The sequence below is a fragment of the Zingiber officinale genome, chromosome 11B, assembly GCF_018446385.1.
Source record: "Zingiber officinale cultivar Zhangliang chromosome 11B, Zo_v1.1, whole genome shotgun sequence".
Taxonomy (NCBI): domain Eukaryota; kingdom Viridiplantae; phylum Streptophyta; class Magnoliopsida; order Zingiberales; family Zingiberaceae; genus Zingiber; species Zingiber officinale.
Genome location: NC_056007.1, coordinates 80,553,155 through 80,572,080, shown reverse-complemented (window position 1 = coordinate 80,572,080; position 18,926 = coordinate 80,553,155). Strand labels below are relative to the sequence as shown.

At 41.7% G+C, this 18,926-nt stretch overlaps 1 protein-coding gene across 1 annotated transcript; it reads right to left on the bottom strand.

Moving 5' to 3' along the window:
* Positions 1–5,469: 5,469 nt before the first annotated feature.
* Positions 5,470–7,701, bottom strand: LOC122034609 (scarecrow-like protein 15). The gene has a single exon (XM_042593920.1). The coding sequence runs from the start codon at positions 7,411–7,413 to the stop codon at positions 5,809–5,811; it is 1,605 nt and encodes a 534-aa protein (XP_042449854.1). The 5' UTR covers positions 7,414–7,701; the 3' UTR covers positions 5,470–5,808.
* Between the last annotated feature and the right edge of the window lie 11,225 nt (positions 7,702–18,926).

Below are 18,926 nucleotides of genomic sequence, written 5' to 3'. Positions count from 1 at the left end.
CTTCTTTGTTCGTATCAAGTTCGTGATTTAGTGCGCGTGAATACCGCTAGAGGAGTCACACGCGAATGATTGAAAAGAATTTAGATATCTTCACAATGGTATGATATTGTCCACTTTAGGCCTAAGTCCTCATGGTTTTGCTCTTGGGCTCTACCCAAAAGGCCTCAAACCAATGGAGATATCTTTTCTCTTATAAACCTATGATCTTTCCCATGTATTTTCAATGTGGGACTATGTTTGCAACCTTGCAACCCCAACAATGCCTCCCCCCACCTCAAACAAAGGATCACATACTTCCCATGTTCGATCCTCGACCCACCAGTTCTTCCTACCCCTCGGTCCACCCGACCTACTAGGACTTCCTGCCTAGTGGATGGTCCTCTTGATCCGAACATAAGAGCCCCTACTTTCTTTGTTCGAGGTCAATATTGTATTCACATGGCTCAATCAGACCATAGCTCTTGTGCACAGTCGATGTTTAAACTTTCTGGTAGTCTGGACTCTGATACTAATTGAAGGATCGAAAAGAATTTAGATATCTCCATAATGGTATGATATTGTCCACTTTGGGTCTAAACCCTCATGGTTTTACTCTTAGGCTCTACCCAAAAGACCTCAAACCAATGGAGATATCATTTCTCTTATAAACCCATGATCTTTCCCATGTATTTTCAATGTGGGACTATGTTTGCAATCTTACAACCCCAACAACACGTGTGATTCTTATCAGTGAGTGATATCATTCAATCCTATCGAGGACTCGAGGTATGTTTTTATGTTACTATGTGTAAAACTATATGTACTACGAAAAGATCCATGATTCATTATATGTCTTCCGCTTCGCTCCGATTCCAACAGTTTCATCACCCTTACATTCATAGGTCAACCATTAAAAAAAATTATCCATTAATTCATTAAAATTAAAATTTAATACTTAAATGTATGAGAAATTGAGAAAAGGTATTATTGCTGCCTCATAGCCTCGAGACGACAATAACCAACTGTTGGTGCAAAAGGTGATTATATCACTCACTTCAATCGGTTTAATATCGTCGGTCATATGGTAAGATATAAACAAATAAATCATAGAGAATAATTTATCTTAGCACAACAACCTTTTGTATGAGAAAGGTCGGACACCTAATGAATTATTTTGTATTTGTTGAAAATTAACTTTGACACTTATTGGAACAAATATCTATACAAGCACAAACTACAACAATAACCAAATGTTATAGTAAAAAAAAATGACTATATTTATTCTAGATATCCCTCACAATTCGTTCCATGTCATGTGAAGTGACGTAAAAATAAGATCATATGGTAAGATATAAATAGATAAATCACAGGGAATATTTTACCCTAGCACAACAACCTTTTATATGACGGAGGTCAGACATCCGATGAGTTATTTTATATTTATTAAAAAATGACCCTAATATCTTTTGGAACAAATACATATACAAGTACAAACTATGACAATAACCAATTGTTATAGAAAAAAAAGAGACTATATTCATTTCAGACACGTCTCATAGTTTCTCCTTATATTATGTGAAGCGAGATAAAAATTACAGGATTAATTTATTACCGATCTTCAAATTAATTAAGGATGACATGGATTTTTTTTTAGCGAATGCATCGAACCTATCGACTCCCTTCCCGTACAATCATTCTCACTAGCTGTGCCTTCCGCTTGACTTCTTGTGTTCCGAAGCTCCTACACACTTAGACACAAGGATCAAATACACAGAACCTAACTTAACTTGGTTGATCACATCAAAACTACCATGGGGTACCAACAACATTCCTCTCATCCTTTGTCGTGCATCTCTTGTTTGGCGGAGTGTCCATGATAGTAGTCGAGTACCTCTCAGTTCGCCGTGACCATCAGTGCTTGGTAAGAATCACGGTTTACCGTTGTATTCTAGGAGACAGATGACCCGAGAAAGTCTCGAAGTATAGTCGGAGGTGGGACAAATCTGTTTCAAGGAAACTGCGTTCATCGCAGGCCTCGGTTCACTTAGTGCGTTCACGTGACCGCTCTCTCAGTGCGTTTGTCTGGCCAAATTAATTAAGGATGAAAGGGATTTTTTTTATCGAATACACCAAACCCATCGACTCCCTTCCCGTACAATTCTTCTCCCTAGCTGCGTCTTCCGCTCGACTTCTTGTATTCATAAGCTCCTGCACACTTAGACACAAGAATCAAATACATAGAACCTAACTTAACTTGGTTGATTACATCAAAACTTTCATGGGATACCAACAACATTCCTCTCCTCCTTTTCGTGCATCTCTTGTTCGACGGAGTGTCCATGATAGTAGTCGGATACCTCTCAGTTCACCGTGGCCATGAGTGCTTGGTGAGAATCACGGTTCACCGTTATATCTTGGGAGACAGACGACCCAAGAAAGCCTCGAAGCATAGCCGGAGGTGGGACAAATCTGTTTCAAGGAAACTGTGTTCATCGTAGGCATCGGTTCACTTAGTGCGTTCACGTGACCGCTCTCTCAGTGCGCTTGCCTGGCCAATTTCTTTGCTTCGCCCGTTCAGTTGTTTCGTTCGTCCGGCCTCAAGCTCGCTCGATCGGCCTCTCACCCAGCCACTTGCTCCTCTCGCTCGACCAGCCTCTTGCCCGGCCTGTCTGCTCACCCGGCCTGTCTGCTCACCCGACTTGTCTACTCGCCCAGCCAACCTCTCACCCGGCCACTCGCTCCTCTCGCTCGGCCTGTTTGCTTGCCCAACCGGCCACTCACTTGGTCGCTCGACCTTTCTGCTCATCTAACCGGCCACTCGTTCGGCATGCTCGCCTGACCGAAAGTCCTCACTGCCTGGTCGACTGCTCTGTCCGATCGAAATTGCTTGGCCTTACTACCCGGTCGGCCTCTCTACTGTGTGACTCAGATGCAGGGTTGGTCGCTCAGCCCGTCGGCCTAACTGCCCGCACGACTACTTTGCACTCTTCCTAGTCGGCCAATCTATTGCTTGCCTGCCTGACCCTTTAGTCCGCTCGGTCTAACTACTTGTTTGATCTGTCTGCCCAGTCAACCAATCTATTGCTTGCCTGTTTGGCCCTTCAGTCCACTCGGACTTTGCTGTTTGTGTTGGTGCGGGAAGCATCCGACGATTGAATCTGGATTTTGATTATGTCAAAGGGTCCAAAGTTAAGTTGTATCTTTTGGTCTAACGAGTTTGAATGAGATTGCAGGAAAGTCCTAAGTGTTCTTAGGCAAAAGTCCTAGCTGCGGTTAGGCAAGTGGAAAACACTAGGGGGTGGTAATCCTAGGTGATGAAAAGTCCTAGCTGCGGTTAGGCAGGAGGAAAACTCTAGGGGGTGATAACCCTATGTCCTAGGGAGTGGTAACCCTAGGCGGAAAGTCTTGGCGGGTTGAAGGATTTAGGTAAAAATCCTAGAGTCGGGGACTCTAGGTTGAAATCCTAGTGTCGCGAACCGGGTGGAAGTCTAGACAGGTCGTGGAGCGGACGTTCAGCATGAAGATCGGAAGCTTCGAACGCTGAGCAAAAGTTCAGTTGGTCTAGAGGATCAATCTGGCAGCAGGTAAACTTTCCTGAGAGGAGTAGGTGAGGACGCGTTACCCGGTGAGGGAACAATAGGCGTCGGTTCGACCTAAAGTTTCAGCGAAATCCGAAGTCAGAACCGGACAGTCCGAACACTATCAAATGCTTTATTTTTCATGTCTATATTGTGCTAACTTTGTTTTGCAGGGTATGATTGATTTCTTGGACTAACATATTTTGCAGGAAGCGAATTGGGCATGTTTGGCTCGGATGAACAGTGTCCGAGGTGCCTCCGGGGCTGTTGGAGGTGCCTCGGCTGTAGTTGCGCAGGAAGTAGTGTAGAAGCCGCCTTCCAAGGACGCTGAAGGCGCCTTGGACAGCTGATGGAAGACACCTTCCAAGGACGCTGAAGGCGCCTTCAGCTGGATAACTTTCTTAGGCAGCGGGAGTTATCAATTCCGATTGGCGAGGGATAAGTATCCCTGCTGGAGCCTGGAGGTGCCTTCCATGGAGGCTGAAGGCGCCTTCAGCAGACTATTTAAGGCTTTTTACTGTGTGTTTACTCGATTATTTCTTAACAAACGAATTAGCCACGAGTACTATTCACCTCCCTCTAACGTTTTTTCGATCTTACCGTTCGGATTCAGAGGTCGATCTGTACTCAACAATTAGTAAAAATCAACTCTTACTTACAGCCTAAAATTATCTGCTCATATTATCTTTATAAATAAATTTAATTTAATTTCATATAATTTAAAGTCGATAAAATTCTAAATATCTTCGACATATTATTAATTTTATCTAATATTTATAACCGATCTTTAAATTAACTAAAGATGAAAGGGATTTTTTTATGGGTAAATACATGTCCATAAAAAAATATCCGTCCCTATTATAATAAATCTGTCAATTTTTTTAATCACCTGGACATATGTGGACGGCAATCTGTTGCTCAATATATTAATCGATGATCAATTAGATTTAGACGGGATTCGCAAAAATTTTAGATCAGTGAAGACCAAAAAATAACAAATAAAAAAACCCTAAAAGACAACAGACGGCACTATCACATGATTAACAGTAAGCCGACAAAGCAGTATTAATTCAGTGTCCTACACCCACCGAATTCAATGCTTTGGGACAACGTAATCAATCACCGGGTGCCTTGGCTGCTCCGGACAAAACCATCTGAATGCGTGCCAAATCATAAATGGCTACAAGCAGATCACTCAGTTTGAGTCAATACGAAAACAAAACAATTCTCACTCTGATCACACAGCCAAAGAGTTTTGCGGGAATGTATAACCCAATCTGTTATAGTGATGCCTTTACTTCTCACTTGGATGATTTATTTCCCCTCTAGTGTTTCAGTTGTCATGTCCTTATCATGTGTTGACCGAGATTGAGTGGGGGCATGCTTGATCTGGTGATTGGGTTTTGGCAGCCTCTAATAATTTTGATGGAAGCACTGAATCAACTGCCTTCATACCATCATCACATACAACATCCTTGGACCTGGTCCCTAGCTAGCTCTCCAAATAAAGCCAACTCCTCTGGTTGCACACTCGTCCCACTATTGTCCATGAATCTCTCTCCATTTGTTTGTGAGATAGGGAGGGATTGAGCACCTTCGGTGGCTGTCGACAAAAGTACACCTACCTCTCTCCTCTTCTATTCAATTACGCCAACCATTCCCTTCGCCCAAAGTTTGGTGAACTGCATCAATTATATTTACCCTATCGCTTTCACTCGATGAAAAATTTTCAACAACAAAGTCTATCCGTTAAAGGTTGCTGATATTATAATGGAAGTGTAGGAGACTGATGTTACGTAGCATGTACAGTGTTTTTATGTGCACTTCTTTTGTTGGGTCCCTGCTTTGCATGCCAAAAGTCCAAGCCAAACACAAGAAATCGAAATCGATGAGGTAGGAGAGATTTATCAGATTTATCTGTCTGCTAACTGAGTCACTGATGAACTATATATCATTTTCATTCTTGAGGATGATAAAAGGAGACACGGAACTACGTTACATATAATGGTTCAGAACAGAAGGACGCCTACTTGGCCTTCCCTGCGGTCTGTTTCCTGTAAGCCAAGTCAGCTGTTAAATTGAGGGGAAAAAAAAGGGGGATAAATAGTGGTAAAAAGAGAGGAAAAAGAGAGCGCAGCGCACAGTAGTAGCGGAAGCCAGATAAAATAAAATACGGGCACACGCAAATTAAAACTATGGACAAACAAAGTGAGTTGGGCATCGCCAGCGGGAAAAAGGGGCACTGCCGATGTCAGCACCTCCAAGCTGACGTGGAGGAGAGCTCCTTCCCCCTCCAGCTCAGCAGGAGGGTCTCGTCCCTCCTGCCCACGTGGTAGCCGTCGACTGGCGCACGGCGCACAAGGCATTCGGCCTGCGTCTCAGCGATCTCGCTGAAGGGAATTGGCGTCCAGCCGGCGTCGGCGAACACGTCTCGCCAGGGTCCCGGCCGCCAGTTCCACTCGCTCACCACGCTCGACACGCGTGGGCGGATGACTGCCTGGTCTACCCGACGCAGCGTTTCCTCTCTCGTGCCCGTCGCGGCCGCCGCGGCCTCCACCGACTCCAGCACGGCCGCGAAGTGCTCCACCCCGACCGCCACCGTCCTCCGCAGCGATGGGGAGGGAAGAGTGCCGAGGCAGCCCTCCGGGTCGATGAAGACTACCACCCGCGGGGACATACGCCGCACGAACCGGAGGAGAGAGGCGGAGGAATCAGCCGAGGCTCCGGTGCCAAAACCTAGCAGGCGGAAGATAGTGGGCGTGAGGACGACGGCGGTTGGCTCCCCGGATCCGGAAAGGCGAACGCCACTGAGGGCAAGCGTGCCCAGGCCTCCGACTCGGACGAAGCTGACGGAGAGGTTGATGTTGAGGCCTCGGGCGAAGTCTCGGAGGTTATCAGATGCCAGAGTCGTCTCGCCGGATTCCTCCGCGACGACGGCAGTGATGCGAACAGCCGGCGGGGAGGAACGAGAGGTTCGACACCGAGCGGCGAGCTCCTGCGCGAAGGACGACCATTGTCCGCCCAGGCCGAGGTCAAAGTCGACGAGATGGATGGAGCGAGCGCCGCAGTCGAGCGCCTCGATGAGGATCTGTGTGGCCGTGAAGGTGGCGAAGTGTGGAACAGGGGAGAGGTCGGCGAAGGCCTTGTGTGCAGCTATATAGTGGACCAGCTCGGCGGCGGAGAGCGGGGGTTCAGCAGTGGAAGGGCGAAGCAGGGCGAGAAGCGCCTCCTTGAAGAGTAAGACGGCCCTCTGAAGCGAGGAGACGCCTGCGGAGGGCAGATTTTGATTGAGCCGCGACAATATCACGTGTGCCGTGGCGAAATCGTTCGTTTCCAGACAATGAGCGGCGCTGATGAGGCAATCTAACTGGGAGCGGTCGAAGCCTGGGGCAGGCGTTGGGATCGCAGGATCCGCGGAGGCGAACGGATCGAAGGAGAGGTCGAAAGGGGAATCGAGGAAGTGGGCGCCGGCGTCATCCGGTAAAGGGGAAAGTTCGTACTTTTCAGGAAGGAACCAGGAGGCAGTGTCCCAGTCGTCGGAGGGTAGGTGCGGATGATGGGAATCGCCGCCACCGACGACGCCAGCAGCCCAGGGAAGGAAGGGCAAGTCTCCTGGAGCAGCGGCAGGGGCGGCCGTAGGAGCGGTTGCAGGGCTGGAGGTAAGGTGGGGGTCGAGGACGGAGATGGGCTCGTAGAAGAGGGAAGTGGGGAAGGGGTGGTTGCTGTTGTTGGAAACGGCGTTGGCGGCGGAGTCGATCAGGGTCTTGGAAGGCAGAGCAAATTGTTGAAGATTAGGCGGCGGCTGCTGCTGCTGCTGATGCTGGGGGGAGTCAGTGAGGGCCTTGGGATGCTTCATCACAGAATTATACTAGCAGAGAAAGGAAGTGGAAGAAGAGAGGGGGAAAGAATGTCTCTCAGTCCCTCTCTCTCTCCTCTCTGGTTCTGCCTATCCTCGATTCCTTCTTGGAGTTCGGGAAAGAGGGGGGAGTGCGGAGCTTTTGGGCGACGCCAATTGGAGGATATAATAAGCAAATGGCTTGTGGTGAGCACCATGCATTCCATCAAAATCCAATCATGGATGGCCATGGAGTCATGGATGAGGCATGGCGGACTCAACCGGTGGGGATGGACATGAAGGCAGGACGCGAGTCAGAAAGGGCTGCTTTTTTTTTTTTTTTAATCCGGGCAAGAGGCTTCACGGCGAAGCCTCTGCTGCTTCCGTGAAACTTTTGTGTCGTCGGGCAAAAGCACAGGCTCGGCCTGGGGATTTGCACAAAGCTCCCCCAGTGGTCCCTGGTTGTTGTCCTGTCTTTCTTCCATCTTTTGGATTTGGACGGCGCAGTGTGATTTTATGTGTTTGTGGTTGTAGCAGCTTCTAGTGACTTTTCTTTGAAACCTCAATGCAAATCTTAACTTATTGACTCAGGTTGTAACTTCCAAGACTCGTTGTGTACCGGAGGAATAGAGGAGGTCAAGACAAAAGATGGTAAAGTTATTGCAGCCGAATCGCTACATGGGATGTTCCTATTGAATTGACAGTTAATAGATCATGATCGATCAATCCTGGTCCACGTCTTAATTGTTACGATATCTTCTCTCCTGTCAGTGTGTTACTTCTATATGTTAAGGTTGTATGTTTCTATTTATGTTTTTATGACCCATAAACACGAATTACGTTTACGATATGTATATAATAAGTTCGAGATATAGGCCTGAACAAATTTAATTTGTCGCATAGTAATCGGAAATTATTTCAAAAACATTCATTCCGATTTGCCAGGGCCCTATATGATTATATTTGGGATATATTAAAACAATTAAGATCCTGAAATTAATCAAATGGAGACAAAGGAAAACAAATTAACTACTAACTCAATTAAGTTTTTTTATTCCGGCGATGAATGAAAATTAATATTTTTATTCTAACCCAAGTAACGATACTATTGTTTAATTTGCTGGTGTTGTTTTTTATCTTCATCACAGAATAACAAACTTCTAGTTCAGGAACACTATAATTAATACCTCAGCATTTCCTTTCTTCTTAAGATTAATTAATAATGATAGAGGATGTTCCTTAGTGATCCTTTGGAAACTACAGATTTGGAGGTACCAAAAGTTAGGGATCCTTAAAAGACATAATACAGTGTGCGTTAAAGGTAGGGTGCATTAGGCAGCCACATGGATGCGTACACAGTGGCCCAATATATAGCATGTAATATGTGAATCAATGGAGAATTAAATCTAATTAAGCAACATATCTCTATATCCAATGCACTTATGCACGGAATCAATTGCCTTTTAATCTATCAGCACGCAAAAGCTCTCTGCTGCCTTTCTTTTTGGCTGAGTGGGCGATGATGGCTACCTTTCTGTGTAAGACTTTGGAGATTAGAATCTAATTACATTGCTTTTGTCAACCAGAAGCCTTCCCCGCATACCGTGCAGCGAGGCCCAAATTATTAAAGCTGAACCAAGATATACTTTGAATATGATCATACTGATGTTGATGGCCAGGGAGCTAATTAAAGCAGACATGATGAGAATATTTGTGCATCAGAGACACATGCTGTTTCCCATATGAATAATATACTATCGATCTCTAAGCTATGTGTATTATATACACACACACACAACTTCTCTCCAATTTGAAGTTGGCTAGCGAGCTGCTAGTGGAGTTCAATGTCATAAAAAGTCGCTTTGTTTTTGTGACCTTGAAGCTTTCAATTTGCACTACTCGATCGGGTGCCCACCGCCCTGTTCCTCATCTTCGCCACTGGGCATCTGGGCGATCGAATGCATCTAAAATACTTCACCTACTGTTACCAATTGAAGTGACAGCGATAATATTTATATAAAATGTGGCTGGTACCGCGCGCAGGGCCATGCGCATGCAAATTAAGGTTTCGAGAACAGCCGGGCCGTGCGTCGTTGATGGTCGATAATGCAATCTTGTTTTGAATCAGCTGAGCATATGGGGCAGTGGCACAGGACACGGATAAGGCGTGGGGCCTGCGGATAGGGGAACTTATTCTCGTCCCTCGCGCGCGGCTCGCGCTAGCTGCCTTTGATCAGGAGAGGGAGGGCCGCGCGCAGTGGTCAGCGTGGTCTACACGCGCGCTGACACCCACTCACGTCACCCGCATGCACTCCATCGCGATGTATATGATGCGATACGACCCAATCCATTGCCATGGCCGGCAGGAGGCCCACCGTGAAAGGCAGCGCGACAAGGCAGCGAGGGGCAGCAGGGTCCCATCGATTATTCTGCGCGCGACCGGTTCACGGTGATGCAGGGACGTTCGCGTGCTCGTCTATCGAAATTGATTGACCTCACCCCGCAACCACTGACGCGTTCTTTCCCGTATTAACACTGTTGATATCTGCGTCGATTGTTACCTTAATACATTTTGATACCAATATTTAGTGGTCTCGTTGATCTTATAAATTTTTTTTTATTATATATCAAAAAATATTCACAATGGATCGTCAAGAATTCAACATCTTTTAATTACGCGTTTCATTTAGAGAAAAAATTCATATAAATTTATAGCTTAAAGATCGAACCACAAATTCTTAAATGACAATCTAAATATCCCATCATTATACTATAACCTTAGAGACCTGATCTACCTCATGTAAAGGATCATACAATAAGATAAATGCATCCCACAATTTATCCATTTTTAGTGACTATGGGACCTGATCTACTCTTCAATTTATTAACACGGTTGATATCTACGTAGATTGTTACTCTAACAAATTTTGGTATAAATATTTTATTAGTTGTTGGATCCTTGTATAAAGGACCATACATTAAGATAAATGCATCTCATAATTTATCCATTTTTTGAGAGTATGAGATTCCTAAGTTGACGATTTCACTTTTGCTTAAACTGACACGCTAATTTAATTAATTAAGTGGATAATGAAAGGTTTAATTTACTGGAAAAACTAGGTGTATTTGAATAATGGAGTTTTAATTTGAAATGTATATATATTGAAATTATCGATGATAGAATTAACACATATTATTAATGATAACATATAATATATTTAAATATCATTACAAGTTAAAATAGAAAAATACATAAATTAGGAAAATAATAAGTATTTCCTAATAATAATTATTTTCTAATAACTAAGAAATAGATAAATATTTTCTAATAATAATTATTTCCTGATAACTAGTAAATAAATAACTATTTATTTATAATAATTATTTTTTAATACGCCCTCTCAAGATGGTGTCCCAAAAATGACATCAATCTTGCTGCAAATAGCAAACAATCGAGGTCGAGAAAGCGACTTTGTAAGTGCATCAATCAACTGATTCTCAGCAGGAATATGAGTAACTCGTAGTTTGGAGGCCTGCACCAGATCACGAACAAAGTGATAGTCAATAGGCAGATGCTTCATCCGCGAGTGAAAAATAGGATTAGCTGAAAGATATGTGACACCCAAATTATCAGTAAAAAGCACAGCAGATATGGTAATCGGAAGAAGCAGATATGTCAAAAGTGACTTAATCCATTAGATCTTAGTTGCTGCAGAGGCAATGACACGATATTTAGCCTTAGTCGAAAAGCGTGCAACTATGTGTTGTTTGGTAGGTTTCCAGGAAACCGGATTAACATCTAGAAAAATAATAAATGCACCCGTAGAACATCGATCATCTAGATCTCCTGCCCAGTCTACATCGGAGAAACCATGAAGAGTAAAAGGTGTATTCGTAAGAAGATGAATACCAAGATCCCTAGTACCATTGAGATACTGAAGTAGACGCTTCACATCACCCTACTGCGTCTCTGAAGGAGCATACATAAATTGTGAAAGCTTGTTGGCCGCAAAAGAAATACTAGGACGAGTCATACAGAGATGTTGTAAGCCTCCAACCACTTGTCAGAACTTAGTCATATCAAAAGATGAAGACCCGTCATGCAAAGTAAGACGAGAGCCAGCAGCAATAGGAGTGGAGACCGACTTAGAATTAAGCATGTTGTGTTTAGAGAGAAGATCAGTGACATACTTTTGTTGAGATAAGAGAAGATCGACCATTTGAGGTTGGGCGAACTTCAATACCGCAGAAGAGGGAAAGAGCCCCAAGATCCTTAATCACAAATTTTGCATAAAGTTTACATACTATGATGTCAACAGAAGAAGCATCACTCCCTGTAATGATTAGACCATCAACATATACAAGGAAATAGACAACAGTATCATCTTGAGAATAAACAAATAAGGAGGTGTCAGTTTGGAATGCGATAAAGCCAAGAGATACCAAAAAAGTGCGAAACTCCAAATACCAAGCGCGCGGAGCCTGCTTCAGGCCATAAAGCGCCTTATGCAAACGACACACATGATCCGGAAACTCAGCACTGCACATACCCGAAGGTTGCACCATATAAACCTCCTATGCATGATGCCCATTAAGAAACACATTGTTTAGATCAAGTTTGCGAAGACACCACCTCTGATTCACAACCAAACTAAAAACAATGTGCATTATTACTGGATTAATAATAGGGTTGAATGTATCATAAAAGTCAACACCAGGGCGTTGATGAAAACCCTTGGCAATAAGGCGAGCCTTATACTGATCAATTGAGTCATCAGAATTATGCTTAATGCGAAACATCCACTTATTATCCACAAGATTTTGGTCTGGTAAAGGTGGGACAAGAGTCCAAGTCTGATTACGGAGAAGAGCATCATACTCTTCATGCATGGCCTGTACGCAATTCAGATCTTTGAGCGTCTGCGTGATAGAGGAGGGTTCATAAGGTTGTGGAAGACTAGTATGAAGAACATACTTTGGATTGGGTTTGTAGATGACATTTTTGGAGCGAGTTTGCATGGGATGTTGGTTTAGAGAAGCGAGAGAGGGAGAAAGAGTCAGTGGGCTAGAAGGTCGGTTGCCACCAGGCAACGTGGACGACCCAGGAGAGTCGGTGGCATTTTTGAATCAAGAGTATTTGTGAGAGATAGTCGACGGGTGATGTCGTCGGCAGCAACCATTGTAGAAGGCGGTTGGAGCCGACGGTTGATGTCATCAGCAACAACCATTGTAGAAGGCGGCTGGTAGGTATTATGGAGAAAAGAAAGAAAGAAAGAAAGAGAAGAAAAAAAGGGTGCTGCTAAGCTTAGAGTTCTGATATCATATTGACGATATAATTCACACATAATAATAATAGCATATGGTATATATAAATATCATTACAATTGAAAATAGAAAAATACATAAATTAGGAAAACAATAAGTATTTCCTAATAATAATTATTCTCTAATAATTAGAAAAAAATAACTATTTTCTAATAATAATAATTCCCTAATAACTAGGAAATAAATAACTATTTACTTATAACAATTATTTTCTAATAGAAATAAAGTCTTCAAATCATATTAAATTACATATAAGCATATTTATCTACTAATTAGAGGTGTAGCCAGGGTCGACTTTAGACATAGGGCCTATGCTTAGGGTCTTAATTTTAATTGGGCCCCATTATTTTTAATATATTAAATATATATTTATATATTTTTTAAGAGAATGGAAAGGAATGAGATCTATGTAATAAAAGATTTGTATAATTTTATTTTTTAAAAGTTGGGGTCATTCTTTTTAATATATTAAATATATTTCTATGTATATTTTTTGATAAAGTTTCGAATTTTGTAAAGATGTTTAGTTCACATGGATAAAATCATAAAGAGTTTTATTTTATATTTTAAATTTATTTTTAATTATATATATATATATATTCTTTTATAAGATCTAATATATTTCTCTTCAATATCTCTCAATCGTAGCCTTCGTTATGTTTATCTTTCATTGATGACATTTTCTCCTTTAATCAATAAGAACATGAACTAGAAATTTTTTTTTATCTTATCCATACAATGTAAAATAAAAATATTAGTTCTTTTTAGTTTCCCCTCTTCCCTTTTTCAACTCCCCTTCTTTGTACTTCTCTCGCTCATTGAGATGGGAGAAGAGAAACTCCACTTAACACTATTATGGTGGAAAAAGATGAATACGCTCATTCCCAGCGCCCCCACCAATCCGTCCGAGAGCCAACTCGGAGGAGGTAAATCATAGGCGGTTACTAGTCTTTGGAATAGTGACTAACACATAAGGGAGACATTTACCTTGACTTTGCCGAGATTCAAACCCCAGACCTCATGGTGGCAACACTTCATGCGCTAGCCACTAGACCGTCCCGAGGGGACATCCACCTAACACTATCATGCTAATATGGTTGGTGTGACGATGCTCATTGCTTGATTAAATTTAAATGCTGATGCATTCGCCTATATTGTGTCAGATCAAAATGTAGGATTTTATTATTTTTAAGCAATAAAGAGTTAGACATCTCTACCATTTCACTTCCTTAATAGACATTAAATTTAGCTTTTATTTAGATGTATTTATAGTAATAAATTATTAGATTTCTCCTCCATTCTATCATATATAACTGTTTTGACTTGTGGTGAAAATATAGTTTATTTTTTCTTTTAGACTGTGCCTAAAAAGGCTCTCATTTAGTTCTTGATAAATGATAATGATCAGTTTGGTCTTATTACGATCTTTATTTTCTAATGATTGTATTGAGTTTTGTCATTTTATACATGTGTTTTTTTATTTATTTATTTTTTGTGCTTTGCGGATGATGATGAATTGAGCACTGGAGCATGATTTTTTTCTATTTGATCTTGTCCGAAATCGGTGAAGGCAGTGAGCTTGGATGTGCCTCTGCTATAGACTCTATGAAGATTCCGTACTGTCCTACAATACAAGAAGCATTAGTGTTGGGCTAGGGAAGGGCCCCCGTTAGTGTTGGGCCAGGGAAGGGGTCCCCGGCGTTGACCCTTCAGCGCTTAAGTCAGTGCTTGATCTTGGAGAAGAAAATAGTGAAATGTAGCAAATGGCGTGTGCAAATAAGAAGCATCGCATACCTACGTCTGTAAATGGAGACCCCTTTTATAGTGCCACTATTGGGTCATACACGCATCACAAAGCATTAACTCATTTTCCAAATCTTTCCTAAGAAAGGATAGACCATAAAGTTCCCCTGACATCTTTCCTTAAACAAGTCCACAAATCACTGTGACTTGACAAGCTGGAAGTTTCTAAAGGACGATTTTCCAGCAGAATATTCTCTGTTCTTTCCGGCATAAACTTCCAAAAGAGTACAATATGACAAGTATCTAAGTTTCATTATAGGCTGATTGGCAGCCACTCGGTCGGTATATGTTAGTAACCCAAGGTAATTTTGATGTGATCAACCAAGTTAGGTTAGATCCTATTAGTATTTAACTCCCGTGTCTAAGTGTACAGGAACTTAGGAGCACAGGAAGTCGAGCGAAATAGACAGCTAGCGAGAAGGATGACACGGGAGAGTGCCACGGGCTCAATGCGTCTGAGGTACAAGGTGCTACGGAAGAGTACGCGGGCGAACGAGAAGGAGGTGCACGACGTTTCCGAAGGACGAAAAGCTATAGTGGAAGGTTGCTCGAGAAGGTTGGAAAATGAGTTTGGGTAAGCCCTATTCTGGATGGTCGAGATCACCCAAGCGAGTGGAGCCGGAGCTGAAGACCCTAACCAATACGAGTGGAATCGGAGCGGAAGACCCGGATTGAAAAGTCAACTAGGGGTTGACTTTTGGTTTCGAGCGCCCAGATCAGTTGGGCGCCTCGTCCAGGAGGAGCCTTATCTTCACGGTCCGGGCATGCAGAACCCTTCAGGGCACCCAGACTAGGAATTTCATCCAAACGCGACGTGGCACATCCCGTTACGACGGGAATAAAAGTTTTTCCTCCTCCAGGCACCTAGACCCCTTTCAAGCGCCCCGACCAAGGTTGTAAATACAGCCCTAGTCCCAGAAGGTTAGAACAACACTTGTAATTGATTCTTCTTTAGTCTTGTTCTGTAATTGAGTGCTTTAACTGCTGTAAGAGGCTTCTCTGCCTAAAAAAGATTATTTAGTGAGTTTTTTTATCTTCCTTAGATTAACAACATCTCCGGTTGTAACCAAGTAAAATCTTTGAGTCTCTTCTTTCTTTAAGTAGTTTCTTATTCCTTTTATACAAGTGTTAGTTTAATAAATCTATAAAGTTCGAGAAGGAATTTTTTGTTTGTTTTTATTGTACATACTATTCATCCCCCGATAGCTGATCGCTAAGGGACCAACAAGTGGTATCAGAGCCCAACATCTTCAGGAGAACTAACCGTCGAATGAAGCACAAGAGATGACCGGACCGAGCATCAATCCATCGAAGTTCGAGGGGGAATTCACGAGCTGGAAGAAAAAGATAGAGGTATTCTTTAAGATAGATTTCGATTTACTTTTAATAATGAAATTTGATTTTGTAGCACCTGAAGATAAAGAAGAATACCAATGAATGAAGAAGGAGCAAGCCGACTTCGTGGCAATGACAAAGTAGAGTTCTATCTATTGAGCATCTTACTGCCATAAGAAGTTAACCAGATCGGAGCTTACGAGTCTGCCAAGGGGCTCTGGGAGAAATTTCTAGAACTACACGAAGGAACCTCTGAGGTAAAACTCGCGAGACAGGATCTGCTCAGGAACCAGATCAACAACATCAAATTAGAAGAAGGAGAAACCGTTGCACACCTTCACTCAAGAATAAAGGAACTCATCATCGGTACTCTCGAATCTCGGAGAAAAGGTAAGCAACAGAGATTCGTTAACGTACGCACTTAATACATTTCCTAGGACTACTGAATGAGCATCATTAGTAGATGCTTATTATATATCTAAGAATATAGAATTAAGTACTTTAGAAGAATTATTTTTAACATTTGAAGTTTATGAAACAAGATGTGTAGATTTAAAGAAGGAGACAAAGCACAACATTGCCTTAAAGGTGAAAATGGACGAACGAGATTCTAAATCTTCTATCTATGACGACGAAACGACACTTATGGTAAGAAAATTTAAAAAATTATTTTAAACTAATAAATTTAATCAAGTGCAGGGTAATAAAAGAAAAAGAAAGATAAGATGCTACCACTACAATGAAGAAGGGCATGTAAAAGACAACAACCCTAAATTGAAGAGCAAGGACAAGGAGAAGAACAAGAAGCCATCCCAGACCAAGTATAATCTAAAAGCGACGTGGGATGAAATGTCGTCTGAATCATAGATCGAAGCTCTCGCTAGACTTGCACTAGTGGCAAGTCACCAAGAAGATGAAGACGAAGCAAGCTCATCCGAAATGAGCATCGATGAAGAGGGACTTCATGGGGAGCTTCAGATTACGGGATCGACAAGATAAGTCAGGTATGATCTCTTCCTCCTAATATATTATTTCAGTTCGTAAAAATGTTATCGAAAAATTACTATAAGTTAAAAAAGAAAATAAAGAGTTAAAATTAACCTTAGTTATATCTTGTCGATTAGAAGATCTTGGCAAAATAAAAATAGATAATGAAAAATTAAAAATAGAAATAGAATATTTGAAGAAACGTGCATGCTCACATGTTCAAAATATTAGAAGATATAATGATTTAAATTGACATTTTAAATACCATAAGGGTCAAATTAGGAAAATATCATAGAAATATATTCCTAAGAAATTTTTAATTAAGCCCGTAGGAAGGAATCTATTTTTGTCTATAAGTGGTTGTTGTTCCAATAACCTAGAAGGCCCATGCCTCGCCAAGCCTGGAAGCCAATTACTGAAATAAATGTTTAATTACTAATTGTGAAGTATTTAATTAAAAAAATATCTAATGCTTTCAAACAAATTGCTAGAAATTATTTAGAAGATAATTTTTTAAAAGAAAATTTCATCACTTAGCTGTACAAAAATTTTAAAATATTTTCTATTTTTAATTTTTCTATGAAAAATTATCATATTTCTAGAAAAGATTTTTTTGTGAAAAATTTTATGTCTGCTTAACCCTTAGTAAGTTTTTTTTTTTTCAAAATTTGTTATAAGACTCTAGATTTTTTTTTCAAAAGTTTTTATAATGTTTTCCCTTAGACCTTGTCTTAGATTTTTTTAAAGAACCCTGATCCTGACCGAATGCTGAATCAACGGACGCTGGGCACGTGACGCTCTCCTAGTCGATGACGTAGGTCTCCGTCTGGTAGCACGAACCTCCGGCGAACCTGCACAGAAGTCGGGCCGGGAAGGGGTTCCCGGCGGTGACCCTCCGACGCTCAAGTCAGGCAAGCTAACAGTAAAGAAGTGGCTTCAAAAATCTTAATCCGCGTACCTTCGGCGAAGCATAAGGCTCCTTATATAGAGGGGTGCGAGAGCTCACGCACACCTATTGAGGCAAACACGCGTCCTTAGCCCATACCTAGGTGTGTGTTTGTCAGAAAGCTTACCTGACACCATACTGCTGTTGGAGTGTATACTGAAAGCCTAAGCTTTGTAAACATTCATTATGAATAAAGAATCACATTTGGTCTAATTATCTACATTTGTTTGTAGTTGTTCATTTAATTTATATTGTAGATAACATAGTTTGTGGTGTCACATACAGAAGATGATGTTATCAGTACCTTATAAATTATAAACAGTAGCTCACGACCAGAATGGAAAGGAACAAACCATTAGAAGGTCGTAGTGTAATTAGGTATTAGTTTATCTTGACTATATAATTACACTAGTACACTCAGAGTGTATTGAGTAGGATCATTTGAGGTCGTTCCTTTTATACTGACTTTATAAAGGAACAAAGACCTCAGTTATTATGGAAGTGTGTGCTCTTAATCCTAATATAATAACAAGCACATATGTTTGATATTTATTTCTTTAATTTATCAATGGGTGAGATTTAGTTCGATGAATCAATAAACCCGATAAATTGGGAAATGGTATCACTCATAGTGTGTGTTGTTGATTATAGAAGGAAACTGTGTCATAGTGATACTAGGTTGATAATGTCCTCAAGAGGAGCTCATAAAGATTGTCATGTTAAACCCTGCAGGTGGACTTAGTCCGACATGATGATAAGGTTGAGTGGTACTACTCTTGGACTTAGATATTAATTAAATGAGTTGTCAGTAACTCACTTAATTAGTGGACATTCGATATCTTAAACACAGGGAGACTAACACACTCATAATAAGAAGGAGCCCAAAAATATAATTTGGGATTGGTGCGGTAGTTCAATGATAGTTCTCTAGTGGAATGAATTATCATTGATAAAGTTAAGTTGTGTGTTCGGGGCGAACATGGGATGCTTAATTTTATCGGGAGACCAAAACCAATTCCTCCTCTCGGTCCCTATCGTAGCCTCTTATTTATAGAGTACTATACCCACATATACCCTTCTATACCCACCTAAAGGAGGCCGGCCAAGCTAGCTTGGGAACCCAGCTAGCGCCGGCCTA

Coding starts and splice junctions, on each gene's coding strand:
- LOC122034609 (XM_042593920.1), bottom strand. CDS start 7,413: ATGAAGCATCCCAAGGCCCTCACTGACTCCCCCCAGCATCAGCAGCAG.